Source organism: Dermatophagoides farinae, chromosome 4 (assembly GCF_024713945.1).
Source record: "Dermatophagoides farinae isolate YC_2012a chromosome 4, ASM2471394v1, whole genome shotgun sequence".
Taxonomy (NCBI): Eukaryota; Metazoa; Arthropoda; class Arachnida; order Sarcoptiformes; family Pyroglyphidae; genus Dermatophagoides; species Dermatophagoides farinae.
The window spans coordinates 2,502,060-2,524,620 of NC_134680.1; the positions used below are offsets into that span (position 1 = coordinate 2,502,060).

Genomic DNA, 22,561 nt, shown 5'->3' on the forward strand with positions numbered 1-22,561 from the left:
TGATATTTGTTGTTGAACATCCTTTTTTTTGTATTAATACTGATGAAAGAAAAATATGAGAATGTGTATTGAAAAATTCTTATGTACAAAAAAAAAATTCTCTTTTTTCAAATAGAATCCAAAAAAGAATATTCATTTGAATTTTGCTGTTTTTTTGTGTTTGTGTGTGTGTGTGTATGCTTACAACATAACATGTTTCATTCATTCAAAACATTTTGATCATGCGGTCATTGACATTCGGATATTCCATCCATCCATCTATTCATCCATCATGATGATGGTGGTGGTGGCAGTAGTCTCTTTTGCTAAGATTTTGATGTTAATGATGATGAGAGAATGATGGCTAGGAAATTATTATTAGGCTCACCCTATCTAAAATATACATTTTGATGTTTAATGTAGGAAAAACGGCTATATGGAGCCTTTGGGTTTTTTTTTGTCCTGTTTTTGGTCGGATCAGGCGCATTTTTAATATTTGAAGAAATAAAGCAAAAGAGAAAGAGTGAGAGTTAGAGTTAGAGAGAGGCAAATAAATAATACGAACGAACAATAAATAGGAAAAAAACCTGATTTTATTTCAATGATAATAATAATATTTTAGGAACTATACGAGGGAGTCATTTCGATACGAAATATAATGAATCTATCGGTATCCACCACCACCATAATCATCAACAAAAAAAAAAAAAAAACGAAAAAGAGATACACAGTAATCGACCTGTAACCGTCGCCATCATATACAATAACTACCACCACCACAACTACAACCAAGGCGACGACCTCAAAATGAAAGAATAATAACAAAACAAAACAAAATAAAATTTTTTTTTTCATCATCACAATTACAAATTTTAACAATCATCTAGTCTTCATTCATTCTTTGATCATCATTATGAACAGATCGTCATCATAGAATTAAGAATGCTGATATTATGTTTCAAAATCAGACGAAATTTGTTCGAATGTTTGTTTTTTTTTTTTTTGAATGAAAACGTTTCATAATAATAAATGGAACCATATTCATGTTCTTTGTTGTTTGTGTGTGTGTGTCTATGATCCAAACATTCGCGCCTTGTGTGTGTTTTTCGAAACGAGACCCGATTTAAATAATTTTTTTTTTTTTTTGGAAAATATGTGTCGATCAGTGCAATAGCTTGCGTGGCATGCCTATTATTTTATATAGCTTTATATAAATTTAAATCGATTCATCATTCATTGTGCTGTGTGTTTGTTTGTTAATGTGTGTGTGTGTCATTTTATTACGACCTCTGTCGGTACAGAATTCTGTTTACGTAACATTGTGTGACATCAATCCAACAATATTGTATCAAATCTTCATTACATATATTAAAAAAAAATAGGCTTCCAAACAATATTTGCGACCATACGTAATAAACAATAAATGTGTGAAGTGAACCCAACCTAAAGTTATGAACACACCCGCCATCGTGGCTAAACCCAAGTTGGAAAAAATTTACGATAACGAATAGGAGGAGGAGTGTATAAAACCTGGTGGTGAGGTGATGGTGGTGGTAGTAGTTGTGGTGGTAGTAGCTTGGCTTTATTGGTTATTGGTCGTTGGCTTTTCACATGAGAAAAAAAACTGAATGAATACATACACAGAGGGTAAGTAACTTTTTTGTTCAAATCTTTTGCATCCCCATTCATAATATATATACACACACACACATTGTACACCCCCTCTACCAACAAGCTAGATTTTGTCCACAAAGAACAAATAAGTTAGCAAGCAAGCTATGACTGCTGACTTCTACTGTGTTTTGCTGCTACTTGCAGCTAGATCCCTGAAAAAAAACAAAAATATAGAACAAAGAAAGTAAAAAAAAGAATGAATAACATGCTGATTTTGTTTTCCTTATTGTTGAAAATATAAATTGAAACTTTGATCAAGAATTTCATTTTTTATTGAATTCGAATTTATGATTATATCATTTTACTCATCTAAATCTGTGATCTCTCTTTGTGTGTGTGCCATCATTCCGAATTATATATTTGTTGCCATATTTTATGTATATGATGTTCTAAGCAAGTGAAGATTCTCTCAACCACCAACAAGTCAGAATCCAAAATGTCTTCCAAATCTTTATCAATGCTTGATTCATCAGAAGAATCTAGTTCTCAACAACAACAACAACAGCGGCCAAAACGTTTAGCAGCTCAAAGAGCTAAAGTAGTATAAATCCAAAAATTAACCAAACAAAATTAGATTAGATTGTCGATTGATGAATTATTTAAATTAATTTTTTTATTTTTATTCATGAAAACAGGTATATCTAAATGATAATCTTGATCATTGGAATGAGGAACGTGCATTACAAAAAGCATTGGAAGCAAGTCTAGTGGATGAAGCGGCAAGAATTAGTGTACAATTACAAAGGCAACGACAACGAAATCACGATCAATATACGGATACGGAAGAAGAAGATAACAGTAGTGGTGATCAAGACGAAGACGATTGTAGTAATAGTAGTGATTATACAACAGCAACAGGAACAACTCATTCGATCAGTAGTGATACCGAAATGGGTCCAAGACAAAGTCAACAATCGAAGAGTAGCCAAAATAATTCAATATCATCAGCATCGAAAAAGAAAAATCGAATTAACAATAGTGGTTGTAAATCGGTTAAAAATCAAACACAAACCACTACGAATAATAATCGAATGAAGAGTAAAAAAACTAATCGATCATCGAACGGTAATAATTCTCGTACATCATCATCAACAACAACGATGAATGGTAAAGATTCATCAAATAAAATATGTAGACAAAATGGAAAATCTCGAACATTAAAAAAACCGAATGAGGATGATTCGATTACTAATAATAAGAAAAGTAAGTGTCCATTTCTGTTATTTTCACAGATAACGTAAATCATTGGGATTGTTCCGTATCCTATTTGTGTGTGTGTGTGTTGTTTGTTTGAGTTGTAAATTCAGATTTTTCAAAAAAATAAGAAAATATCTTCTCACTTCATTAAAACTAGATTTAATTGTTGTATATACACTACATTTCTATCTTTCTATCTATCTATCTCTCTGTCTATCTATCTCTATCCATTATATCCAGATGCAGTTTCTGGTAATAGAAAATCGAATTATGGTAAACATCATACGTCACATGGTGGATCATCATCAATCGATTCATGTATCGATAGTAATAATCGCCGTCATCAGATGGTTGCAGCAAAATCCGATGATGACGACGATGAGGACGACGATAATGATGATGATGAAAATTATATCAATAATAATGATAATGATGATGATGTTGAAATAAAAATGTCGATTAATGATAATCATCATCGAAATTTAGGCAATGAATATCATCACGAAGATGATGATGCTGGTGATGGCGATGAAGAAAAATCGAATATAAAATATTTGGATGATGTACATATACGTCGTACTGTTGCAGCACAACGTAAATTTGCCATCAATTCAATTGTTTATAAATTATCCAATCAAAAGCTATCATCATCACCACCGAATGAAATGAATCGAATGAATGAAAATATCAACAAAGAACAACAGCTTAAAAAATTTGAATTATTTCCAAACAAATTGATCAATTCGAATGATTTTGTTACCTGGATGTGTCATGCAGATGTTGATGATCTATTTCGTTGTAATCATTTGATTGAATTTCCACGTACATATCGTTATCGTGATATTTATCCACAGGATTATGCAATGGGAAAATATCATGATATCAATGATAGTAATGATGATGATGATGATGATGACGAAGAACAAACCGATTCAGATGAAGATGAAGTAGATGATTCGTTATCATCTAATACCGATTCTGATGATGAAGAAGATGATGATAATGATGGTAAAAACGATGAGGAAATCGATGATGATGAAGACGAAGTTGTATTCGAAGAATCAAAAACAAACAAAACAACATCATTACGAAATAATCGTCATTGTTCAACACCTAATAAATCTTCTAAGAAAACCACTACCCATTGTCGAATGACTCGATTTGGATCAAGACAAAATAATAATAATAATAATAATGTTTCCACCATTAATAAAGCAAATCGATTGAATCGTCGTGCAAAACCTACAGCAATTGTTGATTATCTATCGGAAGATTCTTCATTATATTCAAATAATAATCAAGAAAAAGAAGAAGAAAACAATGATGATGATGATGATGATGATGATGATTTTAACAAACCAATCATCTTGGAACCTCGTATAACACGTTCGAATAAAAAAAAAGATCCAATGGAACTAGATAATGAAAGAATGAAGAAAAATACAAAATCACCGAAACGTTCACGTAAAAATACTGAAGAGATTAGAGAACGTGCCCTACAATATTATACTGATCTAAGATATCGTATGAAAGATATTGAACATAAATATCAACAATTAAGATATCAACGTTGTGATCGTAATAATAATCCAAATATGATGATCAATCCACAACCATCATCATCAACATCGTCATTATCATTGAATAATAATAACAACAATAAACAAACTATAAAACGTCTACAATGTACATCGGTTTCATTTTCTTCAACATCATCATCATCATCATCGTCATCAAGTTCATCATCAATTGATGATTCCGATGATATTGATGAACAGAAACCAAGAATTTCACAACACAGACAACGTAGATCATCATCAACAGCTGAAGATAATGCAGCGGCAACAATGAATTCATTGAGACGTATAAAAACATTACGAAAAGCAGTTATGCGAAAGATTAAAAAAGATGATAATGTAAAACATAAAGATGGACAACATGTACAACAGCAACGGAAACAAACAAAACGTTCGTTTATGATACCAATTCATCATCAATCTGAAACACTTTCATCGGATATACAGCAAAATACATCATTCGATATACGAACACGAGCATCAATGCGTCGTACACGGCAAAGTAAATCACAACATAGAAATCGTTCGAAAAATAATTTTCTCTATCAACAATATGATGGTAATCATAATGAACATAGCTATAGCAACCATAGCAGTAGTAGTAATATTAATAATAATAATCCACAATCCAATGCTATCGATTCATGGAATTCATCTGCTAAAAAAACCATAGATAATGATAGTTCCAAAATTTCAGCTTCAAATAATTCCATTTCCACCTGATTCGAATCAGACATTCAAATTTATTAAAAATCTTACTGCCTATTATTATTATTATTATATAAACATTCTAATCATACTCTTTCTTTTATTTTCCTTTCTCTTTCCCATTTATGAATTTCAAAGTTCATTTATGAATAACGATGATCTAAGACGTTAAAAAAAAAATTTTAAATTTGCCGATATGTTCTGGATTTGTTTTATTTTGGAAAAAATTTTGTTATTCATTTTTCTATTACGTGTTTAAAATGTGTGTGTGTGTGTGTTTTTTCAATTAAATCTAGAAAGAAATAAAATGAATTTGACTTTAAAAAAAAGACTAAAATAAATTTATTATTATTAATTATTCTATGTTCGATTGATTTAGCTCGTCGATGTAAACGTAGCCGTTATATACTGACTGTTCGACGACGGCGAAGACGACAACCGCCACCGTTGCCAACGTTACAACAACCATCGCAAGAACAATCAAACACCCTAATAACCGAAGAAAATGGTGTTGAATCAATAAATGGAATGGCAGAAAATAAATTATCAACTAGTCAACAATTACAACAATTGAAATCATATCTATTATCCGGTATGATATTTATCAAATGGAAATAATCGAACAACAATAGAAAAAATTTTAGCCAATAAGAAAAAACAACGTTCAGATGATGAACCGGATTATCGTCGTGCTATTGAAAAACGAATGAATTTTTATCGCCGTACAATGGTACAATTAGAAGCACAACAACAACAAACATCGGGTAATCGTCTAAATGATCTTGATCAACGTTTATTATTACATTCAAAAATGGTTGTAAAACTTGGTTTCATACCAATGCCTCAATTTGAAGTGTTTGAAATGCCAACAATATTGAAAATGGAACATAAGCGGCCATCCATAACCGATGATGATGATGATAATGATAATCATAATGGTAATAATTATTTTGATCTCAACAATGATGATCAAAAATGGTCAAACGAAAATGTTTCAAATGGTGATCATCATCATCATCATTCAAAAATTATCATCAATGGTGACAACAACAATGATGATAATCATCATATGAATTCGATTCATGAAAAATTCGATACAAACGGTGAACATGTACAAACCATTTTAATGAAAGAAAAATCTAGATGAAAATTATTAATTTTTTATTTCATTTTTTTTACGAAAAAAAAAGTATTTTTTATCATATTATTTTGAAATTATTTTAATTTTCAATCATCATTATCAATTATTATATACTTATAAAGTCATATTATTTATTATTATTATTATTATGTTGATAAACACGAAATGTTTGTTTTTTTTTTTTAAAAAAAGGAATGAAATATTTTAAATGTTCAAAATCAAATGTGTTCAAAGTATAGATTATTTTGAAAGAATAAAAAAAAAGTTTTGTTTCAATTATTATTGTATATTTGATAAAAGACGATCAAATTCTTCTCGACTATATGGTTGTACGGCATCACGTTCCCAAATACGAATACTATGCAATATTTTATTCAATAATGAACAAAATTTCAAACAATCAGGTTCCGATTGTGATGATATGTAATATCTAATAATATAAAAAATGAATAATCATCAGAAATTTAATTTGTTATTAAAATAAAATATTTCTAAAAAAAACTTACAGTTTAGGTTCGATCCGTGTAATCGTACCACCGGTAATCAATTTTTTGGCATTCGAAACGGCCGGTGGATCAACAATGACCAATACGAATGAATTTGAACGTCTACATAAATGGCGATGTTCAACTTTTAAGAATTCCACTTTTGGATTAATACAATGTTTTAGATTAATTAAACCTAATGGTTGATCAACATTTTTCTCTTCACCAAAACGATAGTAACGAAGATGTTCACCATGTAGACGAAAATATCGTACATTCCAAAATGAATCCTCCTTTTCTTTAATATCATAAAAACCAGGAAAATGATTCCCATGTGCAACTTTTATGCTAACATTCATGGTTAAATAACTATCGATAATTGGTATGAAGCAATCCGAATCCAATCGATAGAATTTATTTGCATTAGCTTTTACATTTTGCAATGTCAATTTAACGTAACCAATTAATCGGAAATTACTGGCCGGAGCTTTTTGCTGTTGATTGTTACGTTGGATGATTGGTGAATTTTTATACACTGGTGATGTCGATGCCGAACTACTCGAATGCATCAATCTTCGTCGAATAGTTTTAAATGGTGAATTTGCAAATCGATATTTATGGCCACCACATTCTTTCAAAGACAATTCTAATGCAAAAACCTTGACGGTTACTTTGAAATCTTCAGATAATGAATCAATAGCTAGGCCCATATCAAATTCTAGATAGGATTTTGAAAGATTGGCAGCTGTATCTAGCAATTTCGATACAAAAACACTTGGTCCAACACAAACAAGACAAATGAAATGAAAAACACTGTTCAATTTGCCTTTGGCACGTTCTTGAATAAATTCATTCAACAACGGTAGTTTGATGTGATCGATGTACAAGGTACCGGTGCTGATATTCTTTTCAATTGTTCGTTGCATATAATGATCAGCATTTGCAATCATCAATTGTAATCGATGTATTTCCGAACGACATGCATCAATTTTTTCATTTGAAACTAACAATAATCGTTCGGCTTCCACACGGCTATCTGAATTACGTAATTCGGCCATCGATAATGATAGATTTAAAGCCGTGTTTGCTTGACTCAATACACGATCATGTTCATTAATTTCATCTTTTAACGCAATCATTTTGGATTGACAATCAAGGCTAAATTGTTCGCGATCTTCATGTTCAACATCGATATTCTGTTGAAAATGAATCGCCTGTTTAGTTGCATCACTAAGCTTATCCTTATTCATTTTAGCCATTTGTTGTTCTTCTCGTAATTTTCGTTGTTGTTCACGATAAAAACTGATGGTCCTTATTTGTGGCGTTATTTCTTCAACATTATCCTCAGTTCCAGATTCAGATGTATCATCGTTTTGTTCATGTTCATAAAGAAATAATCGTTGCGGCTTTTCCGGTGGCAATGATACTGATGATGATGTTGATGATGACCGATCTTCAGTTATGTCGGAATCTGAAATGGAAAGATGAACTCGTGTCGAGGATCGATGAATCAAATTAGAATCTTGCGAATCGTCATTATCGGCAGTTATTTCTTGGAAATTATCATCAAAATTTTCATTCTCTTCATGATCGATGGCTGTAAATGTTAATTCCATTATTTCTTCTTCATCCACATCAACCACATTATCGTCATCTATTTCTTGTTTTGCCGATACTTGTTCTTGTTCATTATCATCATTCATATGGATTTCATCGATTGATTTAAAAGTTTTACAGACTTCTTGTACAATCTCTGATGATTGATCGAAAATGAGTGACACTTCTTCTTCATCTTCTACATTTTCGATGTTTTTTTCTAATTTCTTAATTATTTTTTCATGTTCATCATCACCGAATTCGTTTTGTAGATGTTCTTTTATTCGTTTTGGACTTTGATGGTAATCATTTTCATGTTCCGGAAGTGATGGTTGTGGTGGTGGTGGTAATGGCCAGGTACCAGGCAAACGTCCAACTTTACGATATTGTTTAGCTTTGGCTTCATTTTCCTCTCGAATAGCCTTTTCAAACAATCGTTTTTTCTCCCGTACAGGTAACAATTCCGGTTCCAATTCTTTAATATGATCATTTTCTGTCATTTTCTTTTCAAACAATTGTTTCAAATTGGCTACGCTTGTTTTACGTTTTTCAATGATTATCGGTGGTTTAGATTGATTTTCAATTGACTTTAAATCTTGTTGTTCATATAATAGGCTTTTTGATTTGAATAGATTTTCATTTTTGGCCGTAAATTTTGGCTGTTCGATTGCAGGTTGAGATTTAGGTGACGCAATTTTGGCCTGAAATTTCAATGGTGAATCTTCTTTATTCGATGTGATTGGATAATACGAATCGGCAATTATCTTCAATCTATCCCGGAGCTCAATTCGTCGTGGCGGTTGAAATTCATCCGCAAAATTCTGTTGTTCTCGCATGATCGTTTTGGGCCGATTTGCTACCATATCGTTTTCAACATTTTCAACGTCATCATCATCTCTATAGATGGCCGATAATTTATCTAATCGATGACGAAGACGATTATCATTTCGTTTTTTATTGTCTTCGGGTATAGCATCAACATCATCGTTATCGTCGTTTAAATCCAACGGTACATAAACATTCAATAATCGATTTATTGATTTTCGAGCTTTATTGATTTCGATAGTTGAATAATTGGCCAACAATTCCTCATCATTATCATCAACATCAATATCATTCTGTTCAACAGATGTTTGCTTCATCATCATTGTTGAGGAATGAGGACCATCGTGTTCATCAATGTTCATAACTTCGGAATCGATTTTGTTTTTGCCATCATCATTCACTTCTTCGGATAATTCAGCTAAAATTTTCTTGTTCTGTTCCATTTTTTGTAAAAGGTTCTATTTCGAAATTAAAATTTTCAGAATTTTATTCATATTAGAATCAATAAAAATAAAATTGTAATCGATACTTACTAATGCAAAAGAATCGGACACGGTAAAATTCAACGAATTATCCATTTTGATTTCGAAAACATCAAAAAAAAACGACCGTTGAAATGTGATGCAGTCATACACTGAATAAATATATACACTGAACTGAATTAATAGCCGCCGCCAAATCGAAAAATATTAACGGACAAAATTCAATATGTTTGGGTAATGGTCACAATAACGCAATATGCGTCATCAAAACGGAGCTCTTAATGAAACATTACATTTCATATCATGCACAATAAAACAGCTTGATCGCATTGTGACTGTATGCCATGCTAGAATTTGATTCAGATTCCTGTCATATAAGACGTTACAGCAATAATTAAATGATTTTTGGATTCGGATATTTAAATTTTTGGTAAACATTTGACCAATCCAAACCATGATGGATGAATCTTCATCGAAAACAATGGGCATTGAAAATTTGACCGCAATGAATGAAATGATCAAACGTATCGAAGGTAAAGAAACAACTTTTGATCGAATGAAACGTTTAAAAGTTGCATCATCTAATCGAGCATTTGCCGATTCACAATGTAATGGAACGAATCATCACGAACCGATTGAAACTTTATTGGATAAAGGTACTCATCAACCGGAACGAATACTAGCTGTAACAACGATGGATGAATTGTGTCTTTTCATCTGTTATTTGGTTCGATATACGAATGGTCAACTTGAATTGGTACCGAATAAAATTGTCCATCGTCATTGTCCACAGATGGTGATCGATTTTCTCGAATCAAATCTAATATTTTCCAATAAGAGTAATTCTAATTTACCTGCTAATCTATTCAGAGGTATAGAATTCAAAGAATTTAACGATAATAGAACTAAAGATTCAAAAGCTGCTCAAAACGACGATTACTTGGAAGATGATAATTTTTACATGTTTGATGAATTATCAAAATGTTTCAACATGAACAATTTAAAGGATATAATTAAACCGGGGCCAAGTAGTAGTCGGAAACAATCCGAAACAAGTGGAATCAATTTTACCAAACTGGATACCGGTTCTGATATTTCAACATCACAGATTCATAAGTTAAGCATTCCTGATAACATATCTAAATCTATCGGAACCTCAAAAAGTATGATCATTGATAAACCACTTGAAATGATAGATATAAACAATGGAGAAGATTCCCGGACAAGAAGAAATCAGTCTATTAGAAAGACAAGAACTTGAATTTGTTAACAGCATATTTGATCAAGAAACCATTGAAGAATTAGAAGAGAATATGATGGATGAAAATGATGATGATGACGATGATGATGATGAGTCTGTGTCGATAAATGAACATTCTTATAATCAAGAACGAGAACCACGAACACCTGGTTTAAATGATATAAATGAAACACTTTTATTGTCATATCATCGTGATTCACAAGAGGATGATGAATCACTAGAATTATCATCCATATCACCAGACATTATGGATGAATTATTAAAATCGAATGATAATAAATAAAAAATGAATGAAGAGTCAATCAAGCGATAATATCATCGATTATAATCATGAGAAATCTTAATCAGAAATTTGATTTTAATTTTAAATTTTCTAAAATAATCATTATTATTATTATTATTATTACTAGACTAGCTCAATGTTTGTTCTTGTTTTAAATATAATAAATATTCTTTTCTTAATAATTGCCAGAAAAATATGGATAAAACTGTATGTGGTCCTAATCGTAAAAATGAGGCGCCAAATCCTTTATAAAATCCTAGAATACCTTCGGTACGGAAAATTTTAATCATACAATCCGGTATACCACGATATAATTGACCGCGGCCAGTTTTTGGATCAACTGGTTGATTATAAAGTCGTGTGGATACAACATCGAATGGTGTCATTGATACGACCACAAAACAACTACCGATCATTGAGCTTAATAATGTTCCATACCAGCTGTTCACATCGATCCACTGTGATTAATATTTTTTTAGAGAAAAAAAATTTACAAATTAATAATTTTTCACGTAATAGATTCCTTACATTTTTTTTATCCAAAAATGTTTTTACTGTTGCAAATGATGTTAGCTGAATTGATCCACCAACAGATACACGTGTGATGGATGCAACCGAACCACGCCATAATCCTTTAATACCATTCTGTACGAAAATCGTACGAAAACCAGCTGTCATTGATGAATGTTTATGTTGATGACCGACAGCTATATGTGATTCGGATTGTGATTGTAAATGTGTTTTGATTAGATAAAATGGTGATCCAAGAAACGATCCAACAATACCAGAACCAACACCACAAATAATTGAACGATAGAATATAACATCACCATGTTCATTACGTGTAAGGCGAAGATTATCACAAACTTGATAAAGACCAAAACGGCAACCATTCATAATGAATTGATACCAGATGGCCGGTACAAGACCTTTTTGTAATGAAATAAAACTTTCATTACGTGCCATCTGATAGAATGCATGAAATACATTACGATAATGTACGGTATAATGGCCACGAGCTTTTAATTCACCTTGTAATTGTATACGTGTTTTAATTACATCCAAAGGATTAGTAAAAAAACCGGCACAAATAGCACCTAAACCGCCGAGCATAAGTTCATCCCATTGTATCATCAGATGATTTGATCCATTCATTAAAATTCGTTTTTGATCCATTTTTTTTGTTTAATTTTCTTTTGATTCAATGGTACAAATGTGATGATATAGTTGTATGATTGAAATATTAACGACACACATGCATACAGAAATACACAAGGATGAGATCAACGATCAATAATAAAATCTAATGAATTCAATAATAATAATAACAACTGTTGATGAGGCATACATGTTCGAATAATTTTTTTTTAATATTGCTTGTATATAATAACGTCATCATCATAATCAAACAGGCCGGAGTGTTTACATCAAACTAAAAATTAAAAAAGTAATGGATAGATAGATTATGAAATTAATTTAGAAGAAAAACTTATCATTTGACCTTCGATAATTCGAATGTGTCTCTTTCTCTATCTCTCGAACATGAATGAACGATGATGATGATATACACATTACAGCCGAATTTGGAAAAAAATAACACCCGAAGGCATAATCATTTGATGAAGATATCAACAAGTTTGACCAAAGAAAAAAAAATTAAGTCAGAATGAAATTGGAATCGTGAAAAAAAAATCGAATGGTTAAAATAATCAAACATGTATGTTGTATAACAAACACCTGAATGCTGCAGCAGTTTTTTTCCGACACTAGATGGCCGAATATGCAAATTTTTGATGGGGAAAAAAAAATTTCCATTTGAAAAATTCGCGCCTAAATTTGAAAATTATGATCCATTTCAAAAGGAATATGGATGTACAAATCTTGATATATGAAATATAATCGAGATTAAATATTTACGAAAAACAAAAAAAAAATCCTTACCATGTTTACATTATGATGATCATATATCATCAAATCACTTCCGATGTGAGAATGAATTTTTTTCTTTTCTTGATCCGAAATCGAATTCCAATGTTCGCTATTATATATCATTTGATGATAATAAACATTATCAAAAAAAAAAAAAAAAAAAAGAATTCAACAATAAATCAAACACATATCAAACATCAATCATTATGATTATTAGGTGATGATAGTGGCACATAAACGGCATATAAGTTAACGGTGAAAAGATTTTCATTCTGTTATCAAACGACGACGACGACAACGAAAGAAAAAAAAAACATTGATTGGTTGGTTGCTTCGGATTGCTATGGATTCGATTTTTTTTTCAATTTCCATCTTGGTAGGTTATACTACCATCACCATTATCATCATAATTGTCGCCGTTGTCGTCGTTGTTGTTGTTGTTGTTTAAGTTGTTGTTAGGGATTTTTTTTTCTTCATGCATAATTATTGATTCATTAATGGTATTTTTTTTCGCTGTCAAACAACAACAACAGCGACAACGAAATGTTTGTTGTTGAAGAAGAAAAAATTTTTTTTTGTTTTTTTTCTCACTTTCATTTCATTACTTACATTTTCATTGACAAGATTTGATGTGTACACTCACGCACGCACACACACACACAAACACATGAATTCGAAATGACCCGTTTTTTTTTGCATGTGATCTGATAAGAAATTTCATGTCAACGATTTTTTTCGCCATAATTCAACATATCATGATTATCATTATTTCATTTCAATAAATTAACCATCAATAAATGATAACAGGTAATTTTATATTCTTTCCTTCTTTCGAAGAATATTTATAGAAGAATTCATTCATGAAATAAAACAGGTGTATATCATTCTTATTGCTATTGCGCAATACAAATGAAAATAATGATTACATGATTTTAGTATTCAAATATTTATCGATATTTTTTTTCCATTAATTTTTATTTTTAATCGAGATAATTTTTTTTTGTGTGTGTGTATATGTTAATCGATTCTACCATTTTGCAATGTCAATTTTCTTATCTATTTATGATAATAAATTTTCTGAAGAAAATTTCATTTTTTTTTTTTTGATGGTGATGATTTTCGCAAATAAAAACTGTTCATGACAACATGTTTCGATCAGAAGCTATGAATTCAATATATGTATGTTGTGTGTGTGTGTGTGTATGTTTCAGCTAAAATAGACAATTTTTTAGCTAATGATAAATTGTGATAAATTATATGAACCGAATTTGATCTCTAAAAATATCATCCTCCTTTTTTTATTTCGAAATTCATGGCTTCTAGTAATGAGGATGATTTTGATGATGATACAATTTCATCAATTTGATTGTATTAATCAATATTTTATCGATGTTCTACAATTAAAATTATCATCAAAAAAAAAAAAAAAAAAATTTCTTCTGTATACTATGTGTATGTGTGTGTAGTATATTGAATTCAAGTTGAATGGCATCCTTGATATGATTTCACATATCATCTAAGCCACCGAATTTGATGTCCAAATGATGATGATGATGATGATGGATATTTGATTCGGGAAAACTTTTCCAATCAAACGGAAAAAAAACTGATTTTATGTTTTATTTTGTCAACGATCAAATATTCAACATATTCTCAACACTCAATACTTGTGGTTCCGGTGTAATATGATTATATCAAAAATAATGAAAAAAAAAATCAAGATTTTTCATTATTTTTATTTCCCATTTTGATTCTAGGACAGTGGAAAAAAAATAAAATATAAAATTTATGATCATTATCATTAAGAAAAAATAATAATAATGATTTTGTTTCATTGAAATTTTTTTTTTCGTATTTTATGGCCACCACCACCAACACCACCAGCATATTAATCAACCAAAAGTAAAGTAGACCAATTTTCTTGTCCTTATATTGAATTGTCTAATCATTGTATATTGTGTGACATTTTTCACACTTTCTTTCTATGTGTGTGTAGGTGTCACGATCCATATATATACTTATCTAACCTGAAAGATGTATAGATGTATATTTTTTTTTATTGAATGCAATTAAAAATACCAGATTTAATAATCATCATCATTATCATTTTGTATGCATATTTGGAATTGAGAACCATTATAAAGGTGTGTGTAAAGGTACACACTATATAGTAACATTATTCTTTTTTTTTTGTATGATAACATTTTAATTGTAATTTAAATGAGGAAATGACCAGATTATGGATTGATCGGTATTGATTGATAAAAGTCATCAATATGGATAATTATAAAATCTGTTAATACTTGTTAATCAATAAATGTAATAATAATAATAGATTGAATAATGAATAAGTGAATGAATCAAATAATTACAATTTAGAATTGCAATATAAATATGTAAGAAATCCATGCAGGAGACAGAATTCTAAAGAAATATGTTAAAATAAAGAATCAATCCAAAATGTTTATAATTATGGAAAGAGAGGGAGAATAAACAAAAAAAAAAAAAAAAAGAAAAAGAAAAATCTAAGATATGATGGTAATCTTTTGACTTATTAGATTATAACAAATATATATCCACAGAAATGTAATTTAATAATGATTTCCTTGGCAAATGATATATTACCAAAAAATCATTTTGGTATCAAGAAATAATGTCATTCTATCCTTTGCATACATGTAAGCCTCCCCCTCTTTCAACAACAACAAAAAAGGCCTAAATCATATAATAATTTGAGATTTTTTGTTCTTTTTTTTCGAATATTTTTATATTTTGACAATAGATATAAATGTGTGTATGTGTGTGTTTGTGTTTGTTTGATTTGGATGAATTATGATGATGATGACTATTTTATTACATACATTTTTTCTCAATGATGATGATGATGATGATGGTAATCAAATATATATCATAAGGTGTATATGTGAGGGATTGAGGCAAGGAAAAAATCTTTGTCATCATCATTATTATTAAACAATTTGTTTATTAGTATTAGATCTTTATAAGATATGATGATGATGATATACTACACTTAACTTATATCGATCGATGATGATGATGATGAGCCATAAACTGAATGTACCGCCCCCTATTTCATTAAAAATTATGACGACAATAATTCCATCAATAATAATGATGATAATGATGATGATGATGACAGTATTCAAAAATCGGGCTACCGGGTGTCCGATAATCCAAATTTAGAAAAAGCAAATAGACAGAAACAATCAGTCTTCTTCGTTCATTAGGAAAAAGAACAAAACCCATCATCAAATTAAATCTTTTCTGAGTGATATAAACAAGTGTGTTCTTTGTTCATCATCACCATCTATCCATCATTAATCATTAATCATTGATATAAGTGAATAGCATTTTCATTTTTTTTTTAATTGTCATTTGTAGTTAATTTGATAATGATGATAACGGCGCCGGCTACATCGGCGACGGCATTGATGGTAACAAATGAATTCCATAATTTTTTTTCCTTTTCAATTTATTATGGCCAGGTGTTCATTTTATAATGGCTAGATTTTTATTATAAAAATCGTTAATAATAAAATGAAAATTTCCAGACATTTTTTTACGGTCACTTTGAAGGTGTTGATTTGATTTGTCTGAAGTTGTTTGATTGATTGAAAAAAATCGTTGAAAATTTTTCGTTAATTATCGTTTAGACACGTTTAATTATGGTTCGTTCTACAATGATCATACCGTATAATCCACAATCGGCAATCATCTTACATCATTATCATCATCTTTGGCATTATGTATATCATCACCATCATCATATAACACCACAATCATTGATTTGGTCATCATCACCACCATTATATGGTAATGATGCGAATAATAATATGACGATGATGATCATTCCATCAAATATACAGCCAAATTCGAATGTTTTCGTCAATTCTCCTATTCATCCTTCTCCTTCCAAGACAACTATTCCTACCGCCAATACAAAAACAAAAACCAAATATTTAACGAAACAACTGGTTTCATCATCGGTAACAGATCATCAAGATTCAATAATAAATCAAAATCTAGAATCATGTTCATCATCATCATGTAATTCTACTTCAATAACATCAACATCATGTTCATCATCGGGTAAATCAACACCATATTTTGGTTCACAATCATCATCATCATCATCATCATCATCATCATCATCATCATCGACATCGACCTTTGAATTGATTGATTCAACATTGATACAACCACCACCACCACCACCCTTAATATCGTTTACCGTAAATTCATTACCAATTGTGGATAGTTCATTCAACCCTTCTATGCCACAATTATTAAATCAAACCTCAACAACAATTGATGGCTATGCAAATACAGTATCATCATCATCATCATATCAACCTATGACAACAGTATCACCGACCACCACCATAAGTTCACCAACATTATCATCACCATCACCATCATCATCATCAGTATATTACACTCCAATACCGAAAACATCATTAAAAGAATTATATGCTGGATTAGGTGTTTATTATAATTCGGTACCATGGAATCAATCTTTGTATGTGAATATAGATATAGATTTTCTTTTCATTTTTTAAAAATATTTCCATTCATTCAATATCAAAATAGTGGAATGGAACGTGTATGGATGTCGGAATTTCGTCGAGTTTTTTCACAATTTTTTACTGAATTATGGTCAATACAACCGGTGGATAAAAAACCGACAACACATTCTAATATTCGGCTTCATATGTTTGTAGATTCGGCTAAAGTTCGATTCTGTTGTGAGGTAATTATCTAATGATTTTTATATATTCAATTATTTATATTGTTATTCATTTTTGTTTTTTCTTTAGCGTTGTTCACATAGTTGGACATCGATGAAAGGTCGTGTAGTTTTCTGGTTCAATCTATTACAACCAAATTTTAAAGTTGGTATTGTTGCCATTAAATTGTTTGGACAACGATGTGATTCATGTAATCTGGATAATTCATTTGAACAGCCAATGTGGTATCCAGAAGAGGTTACCAAGGTATTTATAGTGAAAACAAAAATTATTTGTGTTTTTTCAACCAACTTTATCAAAAAAAAAAAAAAAAAAAAAAATTTCCATACAGGTACTTATGAATCTATACAATCGTGTGGGGCAAATATTTTATGGATTTGAAAAGACTAAATATGAAAGACAAAGGCGTATGGGTAAACCACGTACACAACATAATAAAATGTTATGTCAAGCATGTCAAGAAGGTATTTGTCTAAATCGACCTGGTTCATCTAATATTGGTGGTCGTTATAATGGTGAAAATCATATTGTTGTTACTGAAATCAAGAATGAAATCCAACAAAATAATCATATTGATGATAATGATGACACAAATGATGATGATGAAAATATTGAAAATAATGAGTCATTGAAAATTTCTGCTGAATTGGAATCAAAAGAAACACCAGATGATAATGATGACCAGGGTAGTGAAGATAGTGGAATGAATGATAACGGAAGCACGACTACAATCGATTCAAATGATTCAAATACATTTCTATCATCATCATCATCATCCACATCATTATCAATATCCTAAATGATCCTTGGATCAAGTTTGGCTCGTTTTTCAATCAATCGTTCCAAATCCAAACTACTAGGGAAATGATAAAAAATTTAGAAATTTGAAACTTAATATAAAAATAAATAAATTATTTAACTAAACTCAAAAATACTTTAAACATAGAGCAAATTTACAAGCATCATACATACTAATAATAATATTACATAGAGTTTTGAATCTGGATCGATCAAACAAAAAAAAATTTGGAACATACTTGTTTCAAACGCACGCCTCAGGTATATTGATCATCACTTTGGGATATTTTTTTTTATTCGCCTTCTTGTCGTCGTCAATGAAGATGGTGATGACCTAGATTTAAATCGAGAAATTTTCTTTTTTTTCGGTAGCCCACTTGACTTTCTCATTTTTTTCTTTTAAAGTGAGAGTTTTCTTTTCTTTCCTCATTTAATCACCAATAGTGGAGACGACGTCGGTTGTTAATTTGGTTTATTTTCTGGATGTTCGAAGAGACAACGACCATCGAGATTGTTCTTTGTGTGTGTGTGTAAGTACCATCGATGATGATGATGACGACGGTGACCTAAATCTTCAACAATGATAATGTTATTGTAGTATGATGATGATAAAAAAAAGACTAGTTTGACCAGTCATCATCGTTGTTGATTTGTTGGTTTTCATTGTGATTTATTCAAATATTGTCTTTTTCTTAGAGATTCACCATGAAAATTACACAAAACAAAAATATAATTTAATGTTCGTTTCGATTATTGGTTTTTTTTCGGTTAATTCAATTTAGAAAAAATTTATCAAAAATTCAGAAAAATTGTCATTCTTGGTGAATAAAATGCTAGTCATTGAATGGAAATAAAAAAAAAAAAAATAGAAGGAAATATGTGATCGAAAAAATTCGATTCCAATATTAATGGTCCAACGATGACGTGATTGATTTTATCCGGATTTCTTTTTTTTTTTGATGGTAAAAAAGCTTTCGATTTCTTTTTTCCGGGACATTTTTTTTTTGAAGATGATGTGAAAAAAGGGCTAAAATTAGATATTTGATCAACAATACACAATAATAATAAAAATAAAATTTTCTTATTTTTGTTGCTGTTGCTGTTGTTTTTGAAGAGAAAGTTTACCAAACGGCAATTAAGAGGCGAATGAGAGAGTCGAATGGAATGAAATGGTCTGGGTGATTTTCTTTTTTTTTTTTTGAATAAGTCGTCACCGTCGTTCGGTTCATTCGAACATTTGCTATCCAACCATCAATGTGTGCGTGTGTGTGTGTGTATTTCGATTTCGATGAATTTTCGATAAACCAAATGATTTGATCTGTGATTTTGATCAACAATCTATGATGATGATGATGATGATGATGAAACATCAAACAATACATTGCCTAATGGCAATGTTATTTATCACTATAATAACCATAGTGATTGATCAATCAAATACTAGCCCCATAACTATAACAAAAATATTGGCCGGTAAAAAGAAATTTAAAACATATTCACTTGGTATTTCATTTTTACCGACATTGGTTAAAGTTAAACCAAATAAATTACATTTAACCATACGACAAAATCAATATATTCGTCCGAAAAAATTCAAAATGGATGGTTCATTACCTTTGAAAGTACCGACAATTTTAATGGCTAAACGCAATCCATATGCAGAGCCACCAAAAGATGTTGTGATTAATGCCGATATTGCACTTGGACCGGAAAAATATTCAAAAAAACCTAGCTATGGTTATGCTTCTTCATCGGCTGCTGCTGCTTCAGAACCTGAACCAATAATTGAAACGATTCCATCATCACAACCACAGCAACCATTACCACCATTGGAAATTCCTATACCGTTTCCAATGGAAAATCCTCCACCAACAAGCATACAATTCGATGATAATATTGGCCAACCACGATTACCGCCACCAATTGATTCAAATGAACAGAAACTTTTGCTACAGCATGCAGCTGAATCGAATCAACAGGTGTCTGGATATGATCAAAATGAATTAATGTTAGCACCACCACCAGCACCATTACCACCACCACCAGTATTGCGACCATTACCATCTAAATTTCCTATGGAAATACCGCATTTACCGTTGCCAAAAGAATACAAATTTCAAGGCATGTCTAAACAATCATCAAAAGATAAACCATTAGAAATTCGACGAAGTTCCAATCTACCTGAGCCATATCACCATCATCTTATCAATCGACAAGAATCAGAATCTTCTTTGTTACCACCACCACCACCACCAATGTTCTTTCCGCCACCTCCTCATCTACCTCCACCGCTCCTGATGGCTCCAATACATCAGCCACCAATGTTCCAACATGCTCCGGTATCACCATCAACCATACGTCGTATACCATGGGGTCCACGACGACCTGATCAACATATGTTTCATGATTCTTCGCCTGTTTCTTCAGCCTCACAACCACAAAGTTCAATCTCCAGACAGATGGCAATCGAATTAACCGATGTAACTTCTATAGATGATCCAATCGGGTCAACAAATCAACAACAAATAGAGAAAGAACATCGACCAATGAAAATTAATATTGGTGAACATTATGATCCGAATATGATCTATGTGGATGAACAGACAATACCATCACAATCACAAATTGATGAATTAACGAATAATCCGGTTCCAATGCATGATGAAGATATGGATGATGATTCATTTGGATCAAATCCAGTTGGACAACCTACAAAAGGTTTTATACCGGAATTAATAACAGGCGATGATCTCAGCGATACGGCAATGGCCGAATCATCCATACAATATGTAAAAAAATATGGTGGAAAAAATAAATATTATAAGAAGAAAAAATATGGCAATGATGGTCCAGATGATTTTCGTATTGAATTCAATCTAAGTGGACCACATGGTGGACCAATGGTACCATATGGTTATGGTGATGATCAAGATCAATTGAATAAACAATTGAATCAAATACAACAATATATACCGGTTGGACCGCATGCAAAATCAATCTATAATTATTATTTACGACATACGTTTACCGAACCAATACGTACATGGCCATATTCATATGCTAGGGTAAAAAAATTGAAAAAATTAATTCCCGAAAGACAACGTAAACCAATGCCACCACTACATCTAATGTAATAAACTCAGTTATTACACATTATAGATAAATTATGTTCATAATAATCATTATCAGCTTTATAGTTCAAAAATTAATTTTTGAATTTTTTTTTTTGTATTATTCAAATTTATTTTCTGTAATGTTAATCAATCTTTTATTGATTAAGGAACATTTATTGTTTTTCAGTTTATTTGTGATCATCATCCATTATCATTATCTGGCCAATTCTTTTCGATTATTTTAATTGTAGAAATTTTTTAAATTTAATTTTTCTTTTAAAAAAATTAAAAAAAAAATTCATTTCAATGAAAAAAAAAATTGCATCCTATCTTATATGAACAACTCATTGATTTTTTTTTTCATATATTCAATGCATTTCTTGTTATAATTCGTGCATACACAACACAATGACCTGTATATTCATGTATGCTACTACCATTACTACTACTACTACTGCTACTACTATTACTACAACTACTACTTTACACACAGATACACAAAAAACTATTGGTTGAAAGAAAAAACAACAATGAGAATTACAAAAAAAAAAAAAACTCATTTCAACATTGTGGCTTTGTAAAATTGGCTTTGTATTTTGCTGCTGCTATCTGAGATTCGTTCTATCGTTCTTTTCGTTCATCTTTATGTGTTTTGTGTGTTGTTTCTTCTTCATCCTTTTATAACAAAAAAAACACGACTGAAATAAAGAAGCAAAAAAAAAAAAATTCAACAACAATTGCTCC

At 30.7% G+C, this 22,561-nt stretch overlaps 6 protein-coding genes across 13 annotated transcripts; 4 read left to right on the forward strand and 2 right to left on the reverse strand.

Annotated features, from left to right (window-relative positions):
* Positions 1 to 35: 35 nt before the first annotated feature.
* LOC124500475 (uncharacterized) lies at positions 36 to 5,380 on the forward strand. Of its 5 annotated transcripts, none has more exons than XM_075730374.1 (4): positions 36 to 1,626; positions 2,289 to 2,856; positions 3,091 to 4,986; positions 5,274 to 5,380. In XM_075730374.1, exons 2-4 carry the CDS (start codon positions 2,544 to 2,546, stop codon positions 5,282 to 5,284), a joined length of 2,220 nt encoding a protein of 739 aa, XP_075586489.1. In that variant the 5' UTR covers positions 36 to 1,626; positions 2,289 to 2,543; the 3' UTR covers positions 5,285 to 5,380. The 5 variants fall into 5 exon arrangements, with proteins under 5 accessions (XP_075586489.1, XP_075586488.1, XP_075586487.1 ...); XM_075730372.1 differs by lacking the exon at positions 36 to 1,626 and adding an exon at positions 1,714 to 2,191; XM_075730371.1 differs by lacking the exons at positions 36 to 1,626; positions 5,274 to 5,380 and adding an exon at positions 1,714 to 2,191 and having other exon boundaries at positions 3,091 to 3,741; positions 3,841 to 5,257.
* A 1,008-nt stretch (positions 5,381 to 6,388) lies between these two features.
* scra (anillin, actin binding protein) lies at positions 6,389 to 9,849 on the reverse strand. The gene is made up of 3 exons (XM_075730369.1): positions 9,716 to 9,849; positions 6,783 to 9,640; positions 6,389 to 6,706 (listed from the first exon to the last, which is right to left on the reverse strand). Exons 1-3 carry the CDS (start codon positions 9,758 to 9,760, stop codon positions 6,556 to 6,558), a joined length of 3,054 nt encoding a protein of 1,017 aa, XP_075586484.1. The 5' UTR covers positions 9,761 to 9,849; the 3' UTR covers positions 6,389 to 6,555.
* Positions 9,850 to 10,055: 206 nt separating this feature from the next.
* LOC124491305 (uncharacterized) lies at positions 10,056 to 11,402 on the forward strand. Its single transcript, XM_047053951.2, is given in 2 exon segments — positions 10,056 to 10,882; positions 10,884 to 11,402. Coding segments are annotated over 2 exon segments (1,089 nt in total). The 5' UTR covers positions 10,056 to 10,118; the 3' UTR covers positions 11,209 to 11,402.
* LOC124491307 (solute carrier family 25 member 35) lies at positions 11,266 to 12,946 on the reverse strand. Of its 2 annotated transcripts, XM_075730379.1 has the most exons (3): positions 12,240 to 12,378; positions 11,737 to 12,174; positions 11,266 to 11,666 (listed from the first exon to the last, which is right to left on the reverse strand). In XM_075730379.1, exons 2-3 carry the CDS (start codon positions 12,172 to 12,174, stop codon positions 11,337 to 11,339), a joined length of 768 nt encoding a protein of 255 aa, XP_075586494.1. In that variant the 5' UTR covers positions 12,240 to 12,378; the 3' UTR covers positions 11,266 to 11,336. The 2 variants fall into 2 exon arrangements, with proteins under 2 accessions (XP_075586494.1, XP_046909908.1); XM_047053952.2 differs by having other exon boundaries at positions 11,737 to 12,946.
* Positions 12,947 to 13,666: 720 nt separating this feature from the next.
* On the forward strand, positions 13,667 to 18,838 carry LOC124500477 (uncharacterized). Of its 3 annotated transcripts, none has more exons than XM_075730376.1 (5): positions 13,667 to 13,944; positions 16,812 to 17,677; positions 17,749 to 17,908; positions 17,976 to 18,152; positions 18,238 to 18,838. In XM_075730376.1, exons 2-5 carry the CDS (start codon positions 16,824 to 16,826, stop codon positions 18,703 to 18,705), a joined length of 1,659 nt encoding a protein of 552 aa, XP_075586491.1. In that variant the 5' UTR covers positions 13,667 to 13,944; positions 16,812 to 16,823; the 3' UTR covers positions 18,706 to 18,838. The 3 variants fall into 3 exon arrangements, with proteins under 3 accessions (XP_075586491.1, XP_075586492.1, XP_075586490.1); XM_075730377.1 differs by lacking the exon at positions 13,667 to 13,944 and adding an exon at positions 14,744 to 15,039; XM_075730375.1 differs by lacking the exon at positions 13,667 to 13,944 and adding an exon at positions 16,054 to 16,592.
* A 685-nt stretch (positions 18,839 to 19,523) lies between these two features.
* On the forward strand, positions 19,524 to 22,136 carry LOC124500472 (uncharacterized). The gene has a single exon (XM_047064547.2). It carries the CDS (start codon positions 20,045 to 20,047, stop codon positions 21,836 to 21,838), a length of 1,794 nt encoding a protein of 597 aa, XP_046920503.2. The 5' UTR covers positions 19,524 to 20,044; the 3' UTR covers positions 21,839 to 22,136.
* Positions 22,137 to 22,561: the final 425 nt, after the last annotated feature.

Bases quoted from the DNA above. Each gene is read 5' to 3' on its own strand.
- LOC124491307 (XM_047053952.2), bottom strand. From the start codon at position 12,384: ATGGATCAAAAACGAATTTTAATGAATGGATCAAATCATCTGATGATA. The intron at 11,667-11,736 runs GTAAGGAATCTA...TATTAATCACAG, and splicing joins CATTTTTGGATAAAAAAAAT to TGGATCGATGTGAACAGCTG.
- scra (XM_075730369.1), bottom strand. From the start codon at position 9,760: ATGGATAATTCGTTGAATTTTACCGTGTCCGATTCTTTTGCATTA. The intron at 9,641-9,715 runs GTAAGTATCGAT...ATTTCGAAATAG, and splicing joins TGTCCGATTCTTTTGCATTA to AACCTTTTACAAAAAATGGA. The intron at 6,707-6,782 runs GTAAGTTTTTTT...TTATATTATTAG, and splicing joins ACACGGATCGAACCTAAACT to ATATTACATATCATCACAAT.
- LOC124500477 (XM_075730375.1), top strand. From the start codon at position 16,551: ATGATGATAACGGCGCCGGCTACATCGGCGACGGCATTGATG. The intron at 16,593-16,811 runs GTAACAAATGAA...ATTATCGTTTAG, and splicing joins CATCGGCGACGGCATTGATG to ACACGTTTAATTATGGTTCG. The intron at 17,678-17,748 runs GTATGTGAATAT...ATATCAAAATAG, and splicing joins GTACCATGGAATCAATCTTT to TGGAATGGAACGTGTATGGA.
- LOC124500475 (XM_075730370.1), top strand. From the start codon at position 2,090: ATGTCTTCCAAATCTTTATCAATGCTTGATTCATCAGAAGAATCTAGT. The intron at 2,192-2,288 runs GTAGTATAAATC...TCATGAAAACAG, and splicing joins TAGCAGCTCAAAGAGCTAAA to GTATATCTAAATGATAATCT. The intron at 2,857-3,090 runs GTAAGTGTCCAT...CATTATATCCAG, and splicing joins GATTACTAATAATAAGAAAA to ATGCAGTTTCTGGTAATAGA.
- LOC124500472 (XM_047064547.2), top strand. From the start codon at position 20,045: ATGATGATGATGATGATGATGATGAAACATCAAACAATACATTGCCTA.